This window comes from Eutrema salsugineum, unplaced genomic scaffold (assembly GCF_000478725.1).
Source record: "Eutrema salsugineum unplaced genomic scaffold, Eutsalg1_0 scaffold_3, whole genome shotgun sequence".
NCBI classification, from domain to species: Eukaryota; Viridiplantae; Streptophyta; class Magnoliopsida; order Brassicales; family Brassicaceae; genus Eutrema; species Eutrema salsugineum.
Genome location: NW_006256756.1, coordinates 2,209,514 through 2,230,554, shown reverse-complemented (window position 1 = coordinate 2,230,554; position 21,041 = coordinate 2,209,514). Strand labels below are relative to the sequence as shown.

Here is a 21,041-nt window from a genome sequence, read left to right as displayed (position 1 = left end):
AAAAAAATACTTACAACTGAACTAGTGCCAAATTATCGAACCGACCTATCGCTGTCCAGTTTGGGAAATACTTTTGCAAAACACGCCTTTGAAAAAATTGGGCAGTGGCAAACATTTCACGTCGTGGTTGTGAGCTGAAACACATAATCATTATGTTTCATCAGTGAAAAATCAAACTTTTTCAGTAGAGATGTGCCTAATAATAGAGAGCCTGATATAAAAAGAAAAAGATCACAATTCACAAAAAAAATCAAAAACATCATTGTCCAAATTTCGTACAAATCCAGTCACCACTTAAAAAATCCCAAATAAATATAAATGATAGTAAACAAAAAAAAATTCATTATAATCCCCTTCTTTTTAAAAAATTTATTAATCAAATTTTCAAAACCAAAACTTTTAACCAGATTTTTTCGATCGACTAGATAGTCAAATCACTCAATCTCTCTTGTTACATACTCAATGAATATAAAAGTTTATAAATTTTGACCAAAACTTATTTGATCGTTTCAAATTCACTAAGTATAATACATCTCTAAGTTTTCAAATAAGACTTCCTTGATAAATTAGCTAATATTTTTAACAAAAGAGAAGTATTTCAAAAATCAACTACATCATTAAAATCCAACAAAAACAAATATACAGAAAGTTGAATGCACATGATCAAAGATCATATGTATAGACAATGTCATATCTTAACATATGGTTAAAGGTTATCTCTGTCAAAACCTTAAAATATGATCTTGGAGTCCAGTTGTGTTGGATATGTCTAACAAAGACACTATTACTATCCACTCGAGCTTTGATTGTATGCTCATCAAAATTATGCTCAACTCCAATAGTTAACATATTATTGTTAGTTGAATAGGTGCGTTCCATTTTTGCAGCTAAGCTTGTGTTGCCAGCCATGAAATACAATGCAGCTTTCACCAAATCAAACCTCTTATACGTGATAAATTAGCTAATTATTTGAAATTTACTTTAAATCACAAATAAAAAAATATAATATTAGATAAAATAAATTTATAACGAATATAAATATTTGACAAAATTAGCAAATATCAATTGATAATGTAATGGTTATGACAAAAAGATGATTTTTTTTCAAAACTTCAGTGATGAAGAAGAAAGAAGTTTAAAAAGATGAATTTAATAAATTTAAAGCGTAATTTGTTTAATTTATTAGACGTCCATAAGATATAATGTTAACGTAAATTTTATTCTATTGTTTAATTCCTTTATGAATTAGTTCTAGTGTAAAAATTAAAAGTTAGCAATTAATCAAGTGGACCCTTTAAAATTTTATTAGAAAATAGATCTGTAGGCCAATATTCAGAATAACACATCATGCATCTTATGTCTAAATTACCTGCCACATTATAATTTTTGAGGAAAATTTATTTATTTTATTTTATAATTTCTAGTCACCAAAAAGAAATTAACCACAAGACATTTTTCTTATGATATACTGATGATTACGTATAAGTTTTTCTCTAAAAAAAATATCAAACTTTAATCTCAGTATATTTTCCTGCAGTCAAATCAGATCGATCTAATAATGAAAATATATTCTGGTTCGTATCCAAGCCAAGATTAAAAACATTGAATTATGAGCATAAATGATGATAGTAATATTGCAAAATTGAACCGATTTTTAGTATAAACTTATCAAAATAAACAAAATTAAAAATAGGTATACATATGGATTGGGTCAAATGCAACACTGATGCGGCTCTTTCTAATGCAAATAATAGCTATGGCATTGGCTGGGTGCTTCGTGACCATACAGGTAACATGTTGTGGATGGGGGCCAGAAAAATCCCGGTAACCCGAACTGTTCTGGAGGCGGAAGTTGAAGCTATGAGATGGGCTATGCTTGTGCTATCAAACTTTAATTATAAAAGGATCATCTTCGAATCTGACTCCAAAACTCTAGTGGATTCCTTTTCGGAGAAGGATCAATGGCCATCCCTTCAGCCGGTGATACAAGACATTCACAATCTTCTTGGCAACTTCAATGACCACAAGCTCGCGTTTTACCCAAGGGAAGGAAACGATGTTGCAGATAGAATAGCAAAGGAGACTCTTTCGTTTACGAATTATGTCCCTAAGTTGTATTCTTCTCTGCCTAATTGGATCAAACCGTTTGTTGAGGTTGATCATCTATGATTGTAATAAACATTGTTGGTGCAATAATAGTTGATTTTGAGCCAAAAAAAAAAGTATATATATTGTTACTTTAAAGTTGACAACAAAAACAGGATTTGTGAACATTTTTCGATTATAAAACCATTTTTCGTTCTTCAAATGAGAAATTACTTAGTTATGTTCTCAAACTTATCTAAAAGGCTCGTGAGCTGAACCGTGAGGTTCACCAGACGGAAAGCTCGGCCCGTGAAAGAACATGACACGTGCTAATATTCAATCCTTTACTAAACCCGACGAGAACCGGTTTCCGGTTTAAACGTCAGCAACAAGAGACCCAAAGATGTCGTCTTCTACAATCAGAATCCATCTGTGTGGCTTGAAACGCTTCATTTTTATCAGTCTGCAGATATATCCACAAAAATAAAAGTAATAAGATTAATTAACAAAAAAAGAATCTTTTTCTCTCTCTCTGGACATGAAATTTCCCTCCTTTTACTCACTCTCTCTCTCCCTATACATGTATGTAGATACGTATACGGAATCATATATCTGGAGACACACAAGGCGTTCTCGTCTCTGACGTGGTCTATTGTCTTCCTTAGCTTTAGTCAATTTCTTCTACTTGAAACGCAAAGCAGGAGTTTTGTTCTGTAAGATTATCCTGTTGGACGAAAAACATTAAAGTTTGAGTTTTTAGGGTTTATGGTTGACAAAAGTGAATGCCTTTAGGCTTTAATTCTGTGGATTCTATCTCGAAATGGCAATTAGTACTATGTTGGGGTCCATCTCTTGTTGCCCCTCTCCCAAGGTATTTCCTGCTTTCTTCTTCTTATTCTTCCGCTTGCTTGAAATTTTCTAGTATTGTGCATGTATTGTATCTCTCTCGTCTGAGAAATTCTTTAATTGGTGATAGTGATTCCTGTTTTGTTGAAACTTGGTTCTGATTCAGGGTTCTAATTTGATTGCAGGGGTATGAGGTAGTTAAACAACACAGTGGTCGATTAAAGCATTGTGTATTCACGGTGAAATCGTGTGTTCCTGTGTATTCGGAAGGCGTTAGCTATAGGATCAAGTTGCATTCTTTTGGGGGTAGAGATTTAGTTACAAGAAGGGTTTTTCTAGATACTTCCAGAAGATTTAATTTCCGAGGTAGATGGTCCGAATTCTCAGGGAGGAGAGTGCAGACTTATGCAGGAGTGGATGTTGCAAGTGCGGTTGATGTAATCAACGATCTTGGATTCGATACTTTGACTTTCTTGATGGTCACTGTTATTATTGTCCCTGCGTTCAGAGTCCTCAAAGCCAGTCCGGTATAACAAAATGCTACGCGGGGTTGGTTTATAGTCTCAGTTATAAATACTTGGCGTATAACTATTTGTAATTTTTGATGGTTTTGCTAGATACTTGGTTTCTTCTTTGCTGGTGTTGTACTCAATCAATTTGGTTTGATTAGAAATCTCACAGATGTTAAAGTTCTCTCGGAATGGGGGATTCTTTTCCTGGTAAGCATTCGAATAACAATGTTCATTGTGTTGGCTGAAAGCTTTATGCATTGAATAAGGGGTCATGATTTGGCTTGCCCTAATTGTTTTTTTGCAGCTCTTTGAGATGGGTCTAGAGCTATCACTTGCACGTCTGAAAGCTCTTGCTAAGTTTGCTTTTGGCATGGGATTATCTCAGGTTTGGTCCTTATCAAAGTTCCCAAGTTGTCTTAAACCGCTTACATTCCTTCCTATAACTTCACTTCTGTCAGACAAACATCTCAAGAATCAAGAATCTCTAGGACTCGATTTCATTATGCAACTTTAAAGACTCTATCATAATTTCCAGATCATTATCTGCAAAGGATGTCATACATTGTTTGTTCTCACCTTACGTTGTTCTGTTTTGCTTTGATTACTTTCCCTGTTGTGAAGGTTTTGTTATGCACGCTTGCTTTCACCGCTTTTGAACTCCCACCAAATGGAGCCATAGGAACAAGAATTCTCGAATTCCTCTTTCATTCAAGGCCTGACCTGGTAAGGCCTTTCACTTGGGATCTTCTTAAGATGCTCTTGGCAATTTAATACCATTTGTTCCATGTAGTTCAAATCCTGAAAATTTAACAGAGGCCTCTTTTCCCAATGTGATCTGGTCTAATAACGGTCATTCTCCGATGCTTTATGCTATGCTTTTAGAGCTATATCCTAATATGATCTATATTTTCGATAAAAATCCAGGTCAACATCAGAAGCATTGATGAGGCCATTGTCATTGGCGCTGCTCTCTCATTGTCTTCTTCAGCTTTTGTTCTACAGGTATATTAGCACAGTTGCAATACCTCAAAGTCATATTTCCAGGAAGACTAATCAAGATTGAGTAGGCTTCTTTCTTATTACCGTATTGACAGTTTCAAAATGTATAGCTTCTTGCAGAAAAGGGTGAGCTACCTACAAGATTTGGCTCGGCAACCTTGGGAATTCTTCTTCTACAGGTTCTGCTTATCCAGTATAACTTCTATCTTTTATTTAATGTTTTCTATCCGATATTCCATGAGTCATGAAACTTTGGATTTGGGAAACGAATCTCCTAACAAGAAACAAAAATATGCAAGCACCTTAAGTAGACTCAAAAACTTTCTCTTACTACTACTGCATTGGTTTCAGGATATAGCTGTTGTACCGTTACTGGTTGTTCTTCCGGTGTTGGAGAGCCAGGTACTTTAGCTATCTCCTTCTTGACTTTTGTGGATTATTTGTTATAATGGTGAAAGGAAAAATGATGTGAAATCACTGACAACTGAGATGAAGTCATAAGAGCTGCTTTAAACTTTGATTAAGACCATTGCACTTAATATCTTAATCTCCGTAACTTTGCAAGACTCTTGTTGGGGAAAGCATCTTGCCGATGCTTGCAAAAGAAAGTGCAAAGGCTCTTGGTGGGCTGGGCATTCTCTCCCTTGGAGGAAAGTTCTTTCTCCGTAGAATTTTCGAGGTAACTTCTTTCAAGTTTTATTACTTTAAAAAAACCTATTTCCTTAACTCCAATTATTAAGTGAGTGAATAGAGGACAACGTTTTATTTGGTGCAGTGCTTAACACTAAGCACAAAACAATATTCAGGTTGTTGCAGAAACCAGAAGCTCGGAAGCTTTTGTGGCCCTTTGTCTTCTCACAGTTGCTGGGACTTCACTTCTGACTCAAAAGCTTGGTTTCAGTGATACGGTTTGATTTCATTTCCCTTCAAAATACAAACTCTATCAATATCCTCACTCTAATGTCCTAACTTAGTTTTACTCTAAAGCTTGGTGCTTTTCTTGCGGGAGCACTCTTAGCGGAAACAAATTTCCGGACACAAATCGAAGCTGATATTAGGCCATTTAGAGGTTTACTTCTTGGTTTGTTCTTTGTAACTACAGGAACTTCCATTGACATGGAGGTAAAGTGTTATTTTGCATAGCAAAAGTTTTCAACTGTTTCCGCTGAAACATATCATGTTCATGATGTGTTAAAATCTTTTGCAGGTTCTGTTTCGAGAATGGCCTAATGTCCTCTCACTCTTGGGTGGTCTGATTGTGATCAAAACACTGATTATAACCGCACTTGGTCCCCGAGTTGGACTCACATTACAAGAAAGCGTAAGAATTGGTTTTCTTCTCTCTCAGGGAGGGGAATTCGCATTCGTTGTGTTCTCTCTAGCCAACAGGTTTTTTGTCTAGCTCCCATTATCATTTGCATAAACATATCATTAGAATCCGACATTTTTCTGTCTAGTTAGGTGGTCATGATTGTTACAATGCAGGCTAGGAGTGCTTCCACTTGAGCTGAACAAGCTGCTGATTATCGTAGTTGTTTTGTCTATGGCGTTAACACCTACGCTTAACCAACTTGGAAGAAAAGCCGCCGATTTTCTTGATGAGAGACTTGATCCCGGAGAGGTAACTTTCAAATTTTAACTGCTGCACTTGTATGGAAAAAATAAGATTTGTATTCATCAGGAATCTGTTAACATTTCTGCAGAGAATAGGTGAAGATGTGAACTACGACGTTAGTGAATCAATTGTCATCATTGGATTTGGACAAATGGGTCAGGTAAAAGTTAGCATTTTTTTCCCCTGGAAAAGTTGTGCTAAGTGGTTTCTTATCGAATCAATATGAATTTGCAGGTGCTGGCCAATTTTTTGTCAACTCCGTTGGTCTCAGGAGTAGATAGTGACCTTGTGGGATGGCCTTATATTGGTTTTGATCTAAATCCTTCTGTAGTTAAGGTCTGAAACTGATAACAGACATTTTTTGTTCCTCACCTGATCAAATTGTTTTTTCCTCGTTATAAACTTGTTTTTTTTTTGTGTGGCAGGAATCAAGGAAACTCGGTTTTCCGATATTGTATGGAGATGGATCTCGGCCATCAGTTTTGCAATCAGCAGGTGTTTCATCTCCTAAAGCAATCATGATAATGTATAAAGGCAAGAAGAGAACCACTGAGGCTGTTCAAAGACTCCGCCTTGCCTTCCCTGCGGTTATTTCACTCTTCCTCTAAATCAATTAAGGTTCTGAATGGTAGAATTTGCAGAAAATGAAACACTAAAATCAGTCAGGACCTAAAACCTTCACAAAATTCTAATGAAACATTAAGTTAAGTGGCAACAATTGTTTGCTTGGGACCTAAACTCTTGGTTGCTGTTAACTTACTACCAGACTCCGATTTACGCAAGAGCTCAAGATTTGCCGCATCTTCTTGAACTAAAGAAAGCAGGAGCTACAGATGCAATTCTTGAAAATGCAGAGGTAAACTTCAAGAAAAAGACTAATTCTTGAATCTTGATTACTGAGATATCCGCCTGATCGAGTTTGTTTGTTTGTTTGTTTTTGGGGTTTGGTTACGGGACACAGACAAGTTTACAGCTTGGTTCGAAGATGCTGAGAGGATTTGGAGTGATGTCTGATGATGTGAGCTTTTTAAGTAAAGTTTTTAGAGATTCAATGGAGATTCAAGCTCAAGATGAAATCACTGCTGCTGAAACCATTGCTGCTGCTTCACAAGATCAGCTCTTGAAGCCGATGCTAGTGAAAGCTTCTGATTTAAACGCAGACTCTGCAAAAGTCCAGTTCATGAAGCCAATGCAAGTGAAAGCTTCTGATTCAAACGCAGACTCTGCAGCAATTCTTCAAGATACAGATGGTTTGAGTCCGGAGGAGATTGATTCTTCCCTGAATATAGATAATGGGTTTGTTGGTAAAGCTGACAAAGCTCAAGAGTAGATAAAAAAGATTGGTGCTACAGAAAACAGATTCTAACAATTTTTATTTTATTTAATGAAATGTGCAGTGAATCTTTCCAAACTAAATTTCACATTTTCTAATAATCTTATTTAAAGCTATCTTCACCAAATATTTTCTTCAAAGTATTAATTTATTTAATCGGAAATTTCATATCTAAATTTTTGTATTATAGATTTTACTCACACAAAAAAAACTCATTAAAAAAAAGAAAAAAAACCCCTAAATGAAATGTATTAAATAAAATATTTAATTGACAAAAAATAAATATTTAAATTAAAGGGATAAATAATGTTTTCAGGAAATTTGTTTCAATTCAGTTGAATTAAAATTCCGGTTCGGTTGTTCGGTTTGAGCTTTAGGTAGAGTGTAAGTGAGATTATCTTGCTGTTTTACTCTTCTCCATATGAACGTTATGCCGTTTTAGTGAGCGTACGACGACGGCCAGTCTACGATTCGTTCTCTCAGAGATGCTGACGTCATTAGCCTCTTTTGATTGGTTGGTATGTGCCACGGCGCTTGCTGATTCGTCTTGCTCCTGTGTGCGAAACTGTAAGATGCATAAACAATTACGGGTAATGTAATTAAAACATGTAAATTTTCTGTATAGAAAATCTGAAAACAGAAAGCTTGATTTTGATTTCGTATTGCGATTGCGATTGCGGAGGAGAGAAGAAGTATGGCTCAGGCTGTAGAAGAATGGTATAAACAGATGCCGATTATCACTCGCTCCTATCTCACGGCGGCTGTTGTTACCACCGTTGGATGTTCGCTCGATGTAAGTGCTTCGAATTTTTTGGGTTTTTTTTTTTTGGTTTATATTATTGGAAATTCGAAGTTTTCTGAATTTTTACACATTTTGATTTGCTTTTGTTCGAAAAGTTTCTACCTTTTTTGTTTCGTTTCAAATTGTTTTTGAGTACTTAGGCTGATTTCATTTCCTCATGGACTTGAATTAGGGTTTCATTACAAAGAAAAATGAATACCTTTGTGTCTGTTTTGGCGTGTTTTGTTTTTGCAGATTATATCTCCGTACAACCTCTACTTGAATCCCACCCTTGTGGTGAAGCAGTACCAATACTGGCGTCTCGTTACCAACTTCTTGTATTTCCGGAAGATGGGTAAGTGTTCTCAGACAAGCTTTGATCTTTTCTCTATTTTCTTTGAAACCATTATTGTGAATTTCAGTGGCTGTGCAGAATCTCTGTATCTTTTTCATTGAAAATGTCTTGAGAACTGATTCATAGTGCTTATGAGTTATGACCATAGTATATCAATTCATATGCATGTTCTTGTCTGACCAACGAGATGAACTAGCATCTTGCCTTAATTCTGAAAGTTGCTTTTTTTTTTTTTTTCAGTTTTAGAAAATTTGACTTGTTTCAGAACCTTTAGGGTTGATTTGAGGTTTTGCATCACCTGCTTGACCTGTTTGTGTTTCTTTGTCACATTCTTAGCTATAGGTTACAGAAAAGGGTTAGCTCGTGATTATGTATTCAACTGCGTAGTTTGCTTTCACTTATTATGGAAATGGTTTTTTGCAGATTTGGACTTCATGTTCCATATGTTCTTTCTCGCACGATACTGCAAACTCCTCGAAGAAAACTCATTCAGGGGAAAAACTGCTGATTTCTTATACATGCTCCTATTTGGAGCAACTGTTCTTACCGGTATTGTTCTCATTGGGGGAATGATACCATACTTATCCGCTTCTTTTGCTAAAATCATCTTCCTCAGCAACTCCTTGACTTTCATGATGGTTGGTAACTTATATTACATCACACCACAAATCTAAGTCGTGCCAAAAAACCAGCTAACATTCTCCTCTGTTCTACAGGTCTATGTGTGGAGCAAACAAAATCCTTATATTCACATGAGTTTCCTTGGTCTCTTCACCTTCACAGCAGCTTACTTACCATGGGTGAGTTTAACTTTCTTGCTTCCTCTCTTTTGCCTAAACTCCCACCGGAAACGAAGAAAATAACATTTTCTGCAAAATTCCGGCACTTGCAGGTGCTTCTTGGGTTCTCTATCCTTGTTGGTGCCAGTGCTTGGGTGGACCTTCTGGTATATAAATAATCTCATAATTTCTTCTCTAATCACTTTTGATCTTTTATCCTCACACATAATCTTGAGTCTAACCAAAACATTACAGGGTATGATAGCAGGTCACGCCTACTACTTTTTGGCTGAGGTTTATCCGCGAATGACTCATCGTCATCCTCTAAAGACTCCATCATTCCTCAAAGCCCTATTTGCAGATGAACCAGTTGTGGTTGCACGGCCGGAAAACGTGAGGTTTGCTGCTGCACCTTTCGAAGAAATCCACCAAGACTGAGACTGACTCCGATCTTCCACGCTCCAGACGTGAACACCAACTTAGTTCAGCTTTTTGGTCAGATATGTATATGGTGAAAAGGAAGATGATACACAAGTCTGTTGACTCTGACACCTTAGTTGTGAACTCCACACACCGTAGTTTCAAGTAGTTGGGTGTTTTTTGGTTCCTTCTCTTTTCTCTTATCTTGTTGTGTATACAAATTTGCTTTGCTCTTAGTGCTTATGGATATGGACCGGACTCAAATTGTACACAAATCCTTCAAAAATTGTGGCGATGTTTTAGGCTAGTCTTAAATTTAATATGGGACTCAAATATCAGAACAATTATATCCCTTTTGGTTCTTTTGCTCCATAAAATAAGAAAACAAACTTCGGAAAAAAAAAGTTCTCTCAAATTAGGTTGGTGATGAGAGAGATAAGAGATGTGCACTTTGCACGTGCCAATAGTCACTTTATTTCTCGGTTCGATTTTATAGATCACCCATTTACAGACAAAATCATTGCAAGAAGCTCAGGAGACCAACCAGAAAAAGAAAAAAAGACATCGTTTTTCCAAAGTTTCACAAGCTTCTTTTGGTTACTACTCTACCTTCTTTCTATATTTAAAGTTAGCAGAAAAAAACAGTGGGAGCTGCAAATTCCCGAAAACATCAAAGACCTGTTCAAGCTTTTTCGGTATGTGGCTGGAGTGTGAAGTTTATAAAATGTTTGAAACTACGATCTCTTAACCAAAGAGATAGGTTTCTTCTTCATGTACTGTGCTCCATAAGCTGCAGTTGAAGCCATAGTCGTCGAAGCAACTAACCAGCTGGATACAAAACAAATGATACCAATAACAAGATTTTAGAACACACTGCATATATGTTATAACTTAAGGCTAGTGCTTAACCCAGGCTGCATTAAAAGAACCTATTTACCTTAGATAAGTGATCCATGTCTGTGTATCTGGATTCCCAAATTCGGGTTGAAGGATTGCGCCAGCAACTAGAGCCAATTGGAAAACCGTATTTACCTGTCCATAATCATGTTTTATTTATACCAATCAGTTATGCACACCAAAAATAGATGTTTGTTTTCTGTGTTCTTTTGGGTACACAAGTTGTCAAGTAGAGATCATACCTTGCTTATAAACAATGGTTCTACTTTCTGAGGGCTTGCACCATCGAGGTTGAAGAAATCACTCCACTTTTTCCACTGAAAGAAACAAGGCCAAACATGATTTTCCATCAATAATCTCAGCTTGTGTTATTGATAAACCATATGGTCGAGCGGAAGAAACAAAAAAAAAATGTAGAGAAACTGGTTGAGAGTTCTAGTTCAAAATTTTAGAGCTTCACCTTCCAGTCTAAGTTTACTGCCCTTAGGTAAACTGCGCCACCGACAAGTGCAACATCCCTGAACACCACAATTCCAACCAGCCCAGCTATAAAGCACAAATGAAACATGCATCCACCAAGATTGAGTTTAGAAATAGTGAAACTTAAGAAAATGCTGTAACCATAACGACTAACTAGGTAATCAACTTTGTCTGATTTTCTCTTGGTAAAAATCAAGTCACAACCTTCTAAGAAGCTGAGTGACATCGAAGGACTAAACTAGAAAGTTGAAACTACGAAAACCTGATTGCAACGGCGATCTCATTACTCAATCACGGAGCAGAAGAGATGAAAAAGGAATACTCACGATGTAAGAGATCCTTCTGCACCATTGCCAACGCAACACACCCAATAAGAACCTGAAATTGAAAACGAATAATCAAGAAAGCTGTGGTCAAACTGAAACTTGAACCAACCTTAAACACTAAACACATTGAGAGAACAACCACAATGAGCCCCAAGAAAACACAAAAATTTTTACCTTGTCTGCAAGAGGATCAAGGTATGAGCCAACCACAGAATCAATCTTCATCCTCCTAGCCACGTAACCATCTAACTACAAGGTCAAGAATCCAAACAAGTAAAATTCAAAACAATGTTATTCTTCCCAATACTCTACAGAGAACTACAGAGAAGATGAAGAATACCCAATCACTAGCTCCAGAAACAGCCAACCCTACGAAAGCAGAAGTATACATCTCATTCGAGATCATCCTACAATAGAATAAAAATCAGGTTCAGATTCTTCATTCTCTGATACTTTTATTCCCTGGGAAAGAGATACTTGAGACTTACCACCAAAGCACAGGACCCGATACTAATCGTGCCATAGATATCGAATTCGGCACATTCACAAAACTCTCGATTATACCACCATTCTCTCTGCTTCCATCTTCCTCCTTTGACAAATTGCGATCCACCGTCACCACGTTTGATGCCACCGATTTCAACCGTAACCTCGTTCTGCTCCTAATTCGATCCAATCTAATGTTTAGAGCCTCGACCTTCCTGAGAACAGCGCCGTCTCCTCGCCAATGCAAAGGTGTCGCAGACTGGAGCAGTTTCCAAGGAGGAGAAGACAGAAAGAGAGGTCCATGAAGAGGGACGAACCATTTCGAGAGCGGAGACAAACGGTGCGAGAAATGTGGGAACAGCGGCGAAAAAGACGGTTGGATCGGAGAAAAGACGCCGCCGGAAGCTGCGGCGGAGGCAGCGGTGAAGAATGGTCTTGTCTTACGGTGATTGATTGCAATTAACTTGCTCAGAGATCTGTAAATCGCCATTGATCATCTAAGCATCGTCTTCAATTTTTTTTCGGTTAATTCGAAGTTCGAATTTGTTTGATACCATTAACACCGGAGAGGCGAAGATGAATCAGAGACGAGACCACTAGGTTTTCGCAGGTTGAGGGTTTTGACTTAGGCCACGTGTAAGATCCAAGGAACACGTGGAAGCTTTTACACGTGGCAAGACCAGTCGATATATATATATATTATATTGAACCGGGAAATTGTGAACGTGGAAAGACCAATATGCGTATATAGACTGCTGCATATACACAGTACTACCTTTTTTGTGTATATAAACAATTGTAATGGAAGCCTCATTTCTCCTTGAAATCCCTAACTTTAAGAACGCACAATTTTAATTTCACAAATCAAACCAATTCATGTGACTATAACAATGTTTGAGGAGTAGATTGAAAACGTTTGTATACATCAGTATCAAAATTTTATCAAAAATTTAGGGCATTTTGGCATTATCAAAGATTAACAAAATAAGGTTAATTTATTCATTTTGGCTTTTGTTAATTCAGAACAATTCTTCTAAAAATAGGCGAAACAAGAAAATGAAAACAAATTAAGGGGATTTTTTCTACAAAAAAAAATTAGTTGACACTAGAGAGTTTGAAAATGAATTTACTGATATTTAATTAATCCTATTCATGATAGAATATTCGACATGGGAAAAAGTGGGATTGATGGAGGTGTAGAAAACTATGGTTCAAAAGTTTCAGATTTGGATTGTTCATGTATATCAGTTTTGTTTTTTTTCGACCATGTTTATCAATTATCAATTAGAATTAGAAGTGCACGACACTAACAAAACTAAGAAGAAAAAAAATGTAAGAATGAGAAATAAAAAGTAGTAACTGAAAAATATTAGTAACTGAAAAATATTAGTAACATCCACAATTATTAATACGAAAATACAGTCAATGAACCAAAACAAGTTTTCCGGTTCGGCATAAACCAATCAAATCAAGTAAACCCGGCCCGGTAAAAGCTGGACACTACACATACTCTGGCGAGGCTGAATCAAAAATCAACCTAAGTTGTTGCTTAACTTCATCTTCTGCAAACGTTGCGTCTATGGCGGATTTAGCCAATGTAAAGGTTTCTCTTTTGCTAAGACCTTCGAAGAAATTCAACGACAAGGAAAAAAACATAATCAGATTCTTGAAAAATGTTGTAATATAAAAACAAGATTATATAAATCACCAACAGAGTCAATAATCAGAAAAAGCTCTCTAATTGTTGGATTTTGCGCTCGTAAAAACCGTAGAAAGAAAAAAGAGTTTGGAAAAAAGAAAAAAAAAAACTCACCAAAAGAAGCAACAGCGAGAGAATACTCATTGGAGAGGCTAGTGGAGAAAACTCCGAAATCATCTGTGCATAGAATCAATGGATGCTTTGCATCGTAGAGATCAGCTGTTACATCAGATCATTAAGCTCTTGTAAATGGATGGTTTGATGTTGTCTTCTATGCATCAAAAAGAAGAAAGGAGAATGTGAAACGAAGAAAGTGAAAGAGAAAATCTAACCAAAATGGTGTATCTCGATTGAAGATATGGATTTGGTTATAATGTTGGATGATAAACAAATTTCAACCTGCAAAGAAACAGAGGAATGTCAAAATGTTTTAAAGATCAAACAAGAACACAATTTGTAAATGCAAAATCTATTTTACCGGAATCCGGAAAGATTTCAACTTTTCCCAATCTTCATCTTTCAAGAAACAGGCATGGCCAATTCGATGCGGTTTAAAATCAAGCATGGCTTGGATTTCTTTTGGATTGGGAACCTACAAAGCACTAAGACAGAGAAACTAGTAGACAATCTGAAAAATGAATTAAAAAAAACACATTTTGAAAATCGGTTAAGTAGGATTTTTACCTCTCCACAGTGAAGAGTGATGTAAAGATCACTGTCTTTAGCAAATTGTAATGCAGGCAAGAAAGTGCTCCTACAAGAACATGAAAGATTTCAAGAAGCAAATATGATATATAGATTGAAACCAAAGCAAGAAGATTTACCATTCTCCAACAAGAGGATTCCCTGAAAGATCGATACCAACAACACCAGCATTTCTCATTTCTAATGCAAGCTTAACCTTTTACAGAGATAAAGATGAGAAAATGTTATATTTTTGTGTTTTTAAGTATTTCGAGTAGCTTATTCCAACACTTACAGTTTCCATTGCGGACTCTGTTGTTTCTCTACGGTCAATACTAAGAAGAAGTCTAACACAAATTTTCTTCTTTCTTCGAATTCCATCACACGCATTGTGTAGTGTATTAGAATCAGATGCCGCAAGAAAATCAATATCGACTTCACTGATAGATCTTAAACCTTGGATTACTGCTTCCATGTAAGAACGTTTACTCATACCTATCGAATCGTTCCTCTTTACAAACAAAACAGTCTCATTTTTCTTCAAAATCTAACTTAGAACATTGCCAATATGCAAAACTGTGTTTTTACCTTTGGAGTTGTTCGTAGCTCGAGGTAAACCACATTTTCTAAAGCAAAGTCTTCTACAACCTGTTAAAAGAGAAAGATAGTTTAGTCATATATTTTGACTAAAACCAAGCTGCTCATGTTGTGTGGAAATTGTGAGATTAATTAGCGTTTTTTTTTGTACTTCTCTTGTGATCCTTGTCACGGTTTTGTGGTCAGTAGTGATCATATGGATCAAATCGAACAACTTGAAAACCTCAGCCAAAGATCGATCATCTAAAAACAAAAACGAGAGAAAGGTTTCACTTTTGAATTCTAGACCAAACATGAGAAACTAGTAAAAGGTTTCACTTTTGAATTCTAGACCAAATATGAGAAACTAGTTATGCCACACTTGAGTAGGATCAAAACTTAGCAAAATATGGAACATTTTGAAACCTACTTTTCCGAATAACATCTTCAAAATCAGCGAACACGATAACGCCTTTCTCACCTAGAACCCTAGCGAGCTCTCTGCCCATTAAAAAAAAAATCAAAAGATTAAAACTTTCAAATCGAATTCTCGTAATTTGATCAGTGCATTTTCAGATACAAAGGATAGAGATAAGAGAATAGTAAGAAAGTGAATGAAAAATCGAGAATTTTTGGGAGTTTACAGAAGAGTGGACTCTCTAATGGAGCCGTTGAGATGAGCATGAAGCTCGATTTTGGGAAGTGAAGTTATCCATTCCATTATTTTTGTTTCCCCCCTCTCGTAAGCTCGTAGAGAAAAGATAAAAAAAATGAGCACAGTCGTACGGATTAGACGTTTCTTTAAGGAAGACAAAACACAGACGCAAGTTTGTGTAAAGCCTGTAAAACTTTATCAGTTCAGTAAAAAATCAAAACAGTTTTCAGCCCGAAACTTCATTTCCTTACGGCCCAAACCACAAAAAAAATTAACAAAAATGGAGTTTTTATTTTTACTTGTTGATTATCCGCGCTACGCGCGGTATTTTTGCTTAATTATTTGTTAATGTTATTTTATTTAATAAAATTCAGATGTTGCTATTCTTTTTTCATCTAGTTTAGTATAATTATAGGCTGCAGAGGAATTTATTTATTAAAATGATGTTTGCTTGCATATTGAACAATTTAAGGCTGTTTTTATCCATTATACAATACATTCATGCATGATGATAAATGTGGCTGCTTAGTAGAGGTTGGGCAATCTTTTTTTGCAAACAGATTGGTCAATCTTTGTTTTTCTCCTCTTATGTTGGCATCCTAGTTGATGTCTCAAGTTTGGCGATGTGTAAGTTTATGTCAATCCTTTGAGTTCAAATGTGTAATTGTGAAGTATATATTCATGTCTATACCTCTTCAGCTGCGTTGTTATTACAATCGTGGCTAAACCTTTGTGTAATTCTAGCTGTATCGTTTTTGTCTATGTAGGAATTCAATGTTTCTCATTATTTGCTTGTAGAAGACAGAATGCTTACATGGCATCTTTTTAGAATAATTATTATGTTTGGCTTGAACACTCCGAGATATTCTGGCGGGTATGTAATTTATGCATTTGTTTACTATTTTGATTTTTGGAGAATAGTATATGTGTTTATGATTTTAAAGGTTTAAAAACAGTTATCTATTCCTCAAATATTAAAATAAATAAATGATAAATTCATCTTATTAACTTAAGAGTTTGGGTCTAACTGGTGACAGTATCAGGAATAAGAGGAATGATAAGGAAAAAAAATAAAAGGAATCATATGGAAAAAAATAAAAGGAATCAATACAGAGAAGGAATTGAACAAATTGTCACAATAAATGGTAACCAAAGACAGAAATAAATATTTTAAAATAATAAACATTCAACAATTAATAACTTAGAAAAACTTGACATGATACCTATAACAAATTCATATGATACATGTGTTATTTTCAAGCATCATTAAATACACATATGCTCTTTGCTATAAACTTATTTTAAGATTATGTATCGTTTCTTCTTTCTTTGTCGATGTATTAGGTTAGTGAAAGAAAAAAAATCTTTCTCACATATATAGAAGTAGAAGAAGACAAGGCGTGAAAGATTCACGTTAAATGTCAATTTTCTATAAATTTTACTTTAAAATATTTACAAAACAATATATTTTTACCAATTTTTATTATTTCCTTTCTATTCCCTATCAAATTTGATGAGGAATATATTTGTTCTATAATTCCTCATATAAGAAAGAATGGAAATGAATTATGTGTAACAAATATTTCATTTAACTGGTAAAAAAAATTAGGAATGAAGAGGAATACCATATTCCCAATCATTCCTGTACTCAAAAAGTTTTGACTATTTAAAATTACAAATTATTTATTCAGTGTAAGTACACAATTTAGTTTTTGGAGTCATTTTTTTTTATAAAACCAGTTGTTTACATATGTTTTTGCATATTCCAAAAACTTTTTGATTCATCTATTTGCTAGTGTATGGCAGTTGCGAACGGTGTATACTTAAATTACACTCTGATTTAACTGAATGAGGTGAAATGAGCGACGTACATTCTAGCATAATTCTTTAAAAGCTTAAACTCCACTCTACTGATAATTCTTTTTTTTTTTATAAACCTTTTTTATAGCCATTCATTGATTTGTTCCCTAGAGAGAAGCACCGTAGACATGCGAGAAATGAGGCTATATATTTTTTTTTTTTTGGGTCAAAACTTGTTGAAACGTATATACTATTGCGCCCACATCGTCTTGTTTCTAAATCTTAGACAAAAGCAAATGTATTCATCTGCAGTTGTAACACATATTCTACAATTGTAACCTTAATGTTTTTACATAGTTATCTCTCAACAAATAATCTGAATCATTTGAAGTACCTAACACCTTTTCCAAGTCGTTGAAGGAACAGATGGCCAATAATCATTTTCCTTGGAATCTTCTCCTTCCTCTATGAAATGCACAAGATGAATAATGAGTTAACTATCTAAGAAACTCTTCAAGTTTTAATCCTGTGTTATCCTTGGAAAAGCCTCACAAACCCAAACCCAGAAAGGAGAACAAATGTATATATAGTCTTGTATTTTCCTTGAGTGTGCAGAATATCGGCATGCTAGATTCTCGTCTATTTAATTGTATTGACACATAGAAGGTACCAGCAATAGTGACAACAAACACTCTGTATCACATAGAGTACGACGTAAAAATCAGCGATCATGCCTGACTGCAATCAATACCATTAGAAGTTTAGTAGGTTCATACAATTATCTAAAACAATGAAGAATTTGAGTGTATAGATATAGTCCTGAACACTATAAAAAGGACCTACCTTTTGCAGCAAACTTCTATTGTTGTAGCGTTTGAGTTTTCTTTATAGAGAGAGTATGGAGCTCCTTCTTTTTTTAAAAAAAAAAAAAAAAAAAAAATTGGTATAGATCCACTCGAAAGTGGAGAGCCTTAACCAAAATGTGTTCAAACCCGAAGGTCAATCCCGTCTCTGTCAGAGGAGATGCCAACCATCTCTCCTTTCTATGAACACGAGTATGGAGCTCCTTCACTTCTTCTTTGAGTCCAGTGTCACTGTCTGTTGTCTCTTCTTTCCTTTGAACTGTTAAGAAATGACCTCGAACTCAACATTCACACCAAAACTGCAATTGGGTAAAGAAAAAGCGATTAAGCATCATTATACTCTACTCATTTTGTACAAAAACCTTTCGAGAACCACATTACCATGAGCCAATAAATAACATTGACTAATTGTATGAATCGTAGAAACTCTTGCACTCTTCGGGTTCCACACGTCGATCTACAGAAAATCCACCGCCAGTGTTGTTGTTGTCCTTGATTGTCCATGTTTCTTTGCTGTATTTTGGATCAGTCACTATGAAAACTACAACATGATTGGAGGTTAAGTGTAAATGTTATATTGGACAATAGATAGGCCAAATGATTTGCTAGTAAAGTGTAGGTAAATGACATTGTGAGCAAAGAAAACCATTTGAAATGTTGGGCATAAGTTTCCATCAAAGCCTTAATCCAGTGGACAAAGAAAATACCATAATTTGAAGGAAATGATACACTGTATAAAAGAAAGCTTACCTCTAGGCTTTAGGCGAGTGGATTTCTTACACATAAATGACTTCTATCATTTATCCCTACAAATTAACTTTAATGGTTCAGAATTTTGAGAGGACGTATTCATATATATATAAAAACCAAGAAATTGATAAAGAATAAATTTTAGTTCCAGATAACTCAGTTTGTTAACAAAGCCGTGCCTATAAAGTAGAAAAAGAAACACTCGCCTACGGGTCTACTTGTTTTTTCAAAAATAAAGTGCCTAATTTTCTAATTAAATATATTAATTGTTAGTAGTAGAAAAAATTTCTTTGTAGAAAATTAATGATTATGTAAAAAATAGATAATTTATTAAAAAATATTTTAAAACACAATAAAAATATTAAGTCAACACATATAGTAATTTAAACAATTAGAAAATTAAAAATTTATTGTTTTCTTCTTAATTGAAATCTTACGCAACTCATTTATTCTTTTCACAATAACAAAATAATCAATTAATATGTTCTAATTGCTGAATATTTTTTATTACAATTTTGTTTTATCTAATTTAAATTTAGTTTGATTTATGATTTATACTAAATTTAAAGAAAATTTCAAATAATTGGTTAATTTATCAACTTCAAAAAAATATGATTTAGATTTTAGATTGGAATATGTTTAAAATTGTAGATATGTATTACAGTTTTATGAATTTTGAAAATAAGAATGTTATATTATTTATATGTATTATTAGTTTTATTTGAACTTGGAAAATTAATGGTTATTATTTGTTTTATCTGAATTAAATTGATTTTCTAAAAATTAGGGAAGATGATATATAAATTTATAGGGGTGTTTTTTTAAAACACCGCTCCCAAACTCTGGGCACGGCTCTGTTTGTTAAGTTGAGTCTTTGGCATCTTATCAATTTATAACCTTAAAACTCCAAAACGATGTAGAGAGAAACCTTGATATGAACACAAATGACTGTTAATAAAGATGTGGAAGTACCTGATGATCTTTTTCTGCCAATAATGGCAATGCTCTGTCTCACATAGATCACAACGTAAACATGATCGATCATATGCCTGATTGCAAGCAATACCATTAGAAGTATCGTAGGTTGTTGCAATTATTCAAAACAATAAAGCATTTGAGTGTATAGACCTAATCCTGAACATTGTATTGCTTTAGTTAAACCCAGATGGTTTTAAATTTCGCTTTATTGTTATAACACCATATCTTTGTTAATTCAGTTGACCAGGTCACTTGACCTCATATCAAATCTAAGGCATTACAGTCTTTGAGCTCCAAAAGGAAAAGAAAAATGTAGCCTATGATAAACACTTAACCAGAAAATAGCTAACCAAACGGAGCCAACATGGATTAATTACAGAACGACCATTTTAGAACTTACAAAGCAATTGTCGCGAACGTAGATATTGTAGTCCTTTAACTCCTTGTAAAGTACAGACAGACGCAGCTATTAGCAAAACCGAACATAAAAAAAAGGAAGTACACATGAATTATTCTGCAAATTTAGCACAACAAAATCTAAGAGACTTCAACTGTTGCTGGTAAAAGGAGACCCTTATATGATTTGCTACAGAGGGTTTAGGGTTTTTCATACTAATCATCGTCTTAATCAACGCGTACAAAGCGTACTTGCAACTAACCGTGTCTGAACGCCCAAATCCGCCTCCTCTTCCTCCAATCCGTTCCTCGTCAGCTTCTTCGTCAGAAGCTTTTTACGTCCTCCGTCTATGCCATCCATGCCAAACCTTAACTAAATTCCAAAGTTGATTTTGGGAGTTTTAAAGTATTATATGTGAATGGAGAGAAGTTGACGATTTGGCTTCTAAAAGAGGGAATTTGAACCAGTTGTGGATGGAGGAATGAGTTACGGACGGAAGAGAAAAAGAAATGACAAAATTAATGAAAAGAGAAAGAAATGAAAATTAACGGGTTAGGTTCTACACGTGTAAGAATAGAGATTTCTCATTGGTTGTTTGTTTGCAGATTTTGGGCTTGGCTTGTTGAAGACCGAATGCTTACGTGGCATCTTCTTAGAACATTTTGATTTGGCTGATGTGGACACTTTGAAGAGCCTCAAATTCTATTTTTATTAGAGTAGACTAG

The 21,041-nt window shown here is 35.0% G+C and overlaps 5 protein-coding genes, 1 long non-coding RNA gene and 1 other non-coding gene across 7 annotated transcripts; 3 read left to right on the top strand and 4 right to left on the bottom strand.

Moving 5' to 3' along the window:
- The first annotated feature begins 1,701 nt into the window (after nt 1-1,701).
- Nucleotides 1,702-2,169, top strand: LOC112085151. Its single transcript, XM_024154180.1, has one exon. The coding sequence runs from the start codon at nt 1,702-1,704 to the stop codon at nt 2,167-2,169; it is 468 nt and encodes a 155-aa protein (XP_024009948.1).
- A 432-nt stretch (nt 2,170-2,601) lies between these two features.
- On the top strand, nt 2,602-7,506 carry LOC18014429 (K(+) efflux antiporter 3, chloroplastic). The gene is made up of 18 exons (XM_006396600.2): nt 2,602-2,956; nt 3,117-3,458; nt 3,549-3,650; nt 3,748-3,828; nt 4,065-4,166; nt 4,368-4,445; nt 4,553-4,621; nt 4,794-4,844; nt 5,008-5,121; nt 5,249-5,350; nt 5,430-5,564; nt 5,650-5,831; nt 5,928-6,063; nt 6,146-6,217; nt 6,292-6,393; nt 6,483-6,644; nt 6,824-6,913; nt 7,019-7,506. The coding sequence occupies exons 1-18, from the start codon at nt 2,906-2,908 to the stop codon at nt 7,385-7,387; spliced, it is 2,340 nt and encodes a 779-aa protein (XP_006396663.1). The 5' UTR covers nt 2,602-2,905; the 3' UTR covers nt 7,388-7,506.
- Nucleotides 7,507-7,977: 471 nt separating this feature from the next.
- LOC18014436 (derlin-2.2) lies at nt 7,978-10,058 on the top strand. The gene is made up of 6 exons (XM_006396598.2): nt 7,978-8,183; nt 8,427-8,526; nt 8,950-9,164; nt 9,243-9,326; nt 9,419-9,472; nt 9,561-10,058. Exons 1-6 carry the CDS (start codon nt 8,085-8,087, stop codon nt 9,741-9,743), a joined length of 735 nt encoding a protein of 244 aa, XP_006396661.1. The 5' UTR covers nt 7,978-8,084; the 3' UTR covers nt 9,744-10,058.
- A 120-nt stretch (nt 10,059-10,178) lies between these two features.
- On the bottom strand, nt 10,179-12,481 carry LOC18014435 (cardiolipin synthase (CMP-forming), mitochondrial). The gene is made up of 8 exons (XM_006396596.2): nt 11,917-12,481; nt 11,769-11,835; nt 11,603-11,677; nt 11,429-11,480; nt 11,083-11,168; nt 10,865-10,939; nt 10,663-10,757; nt 10,179-10,553 (listed from the first exon to the last, which is right to left on the bottom strand). Exons 1-8 carry the CDS (start codon nt 12,402-12,404, stop codon nt 10,460-10,462), a joined length of 1,032 nt encoding a protein of 343 aa, XP_006396659.1. The 5' UTR covers nt 12,405-12,481; the 3' UTR covers nt 10,179-10,459.
- Nucleotides 12,482-13,262: 781 nt separating this feature from the next.
- On the bottom strand, nt 13,263-15,645 carry LOC18014447 (adenosine deaminase-like protein). The gene is made up of 11 exons (XM_006396595.2): nt 15,518-15,645; nt 15,304-15,374; nt 15,046-15,137; nt 14,886-14,945; nt 14,593-14,808; nt 14,438-14,514; nt 14,298-14,367; nt 14,092-14,205; nt 13,946-14,012; nt 13,728-13,832; nt 13,263-13,536 (listed from the first exon to the last, which is right to left on the bottom strand). The coding sequence occupies exons 1-11, from the start codon at nt 15,592-15,594 to the stop codon at nt 13,415-13,417; spliced, it is 1,071 nt and encodes a 356-aa protein (XP_006396658.1). The 5' UTR covers nt 15,595-15,645; the 3' UTR covers nt 13,263-13,414.
- Nucleotides 15,646-18,169: 2,524 nt separating this feature from the next.
- Nucleotides 18,170-20,777, bottom strand: LOC112085227. Its single transcript, XR_002898779.1, has 6 exons — nt 20,579-20,777; nt 20,320-20,361; nt 19,914-19,990; nt 18,942-18,997; nt 18,573-18,732; nt 18,170-18,490 (listed from the first exon to the last, which is right to left on the bottom strand). It is a non-coding gene; the product is annotated as an uncharacterized LOC112085227 (long non-coding RNA).
- On the bottom strand, nt 18,260-18,381 carry LOC112085914. The gene has a single exon (XR_002899192.1). It is a non-coding gene; the product is annotated as a U6atac minor spliceosomal RNA (small nuclear RNA).
- Nucleotides 20,778-21,041: the final 264 nt, after the last annotated feature.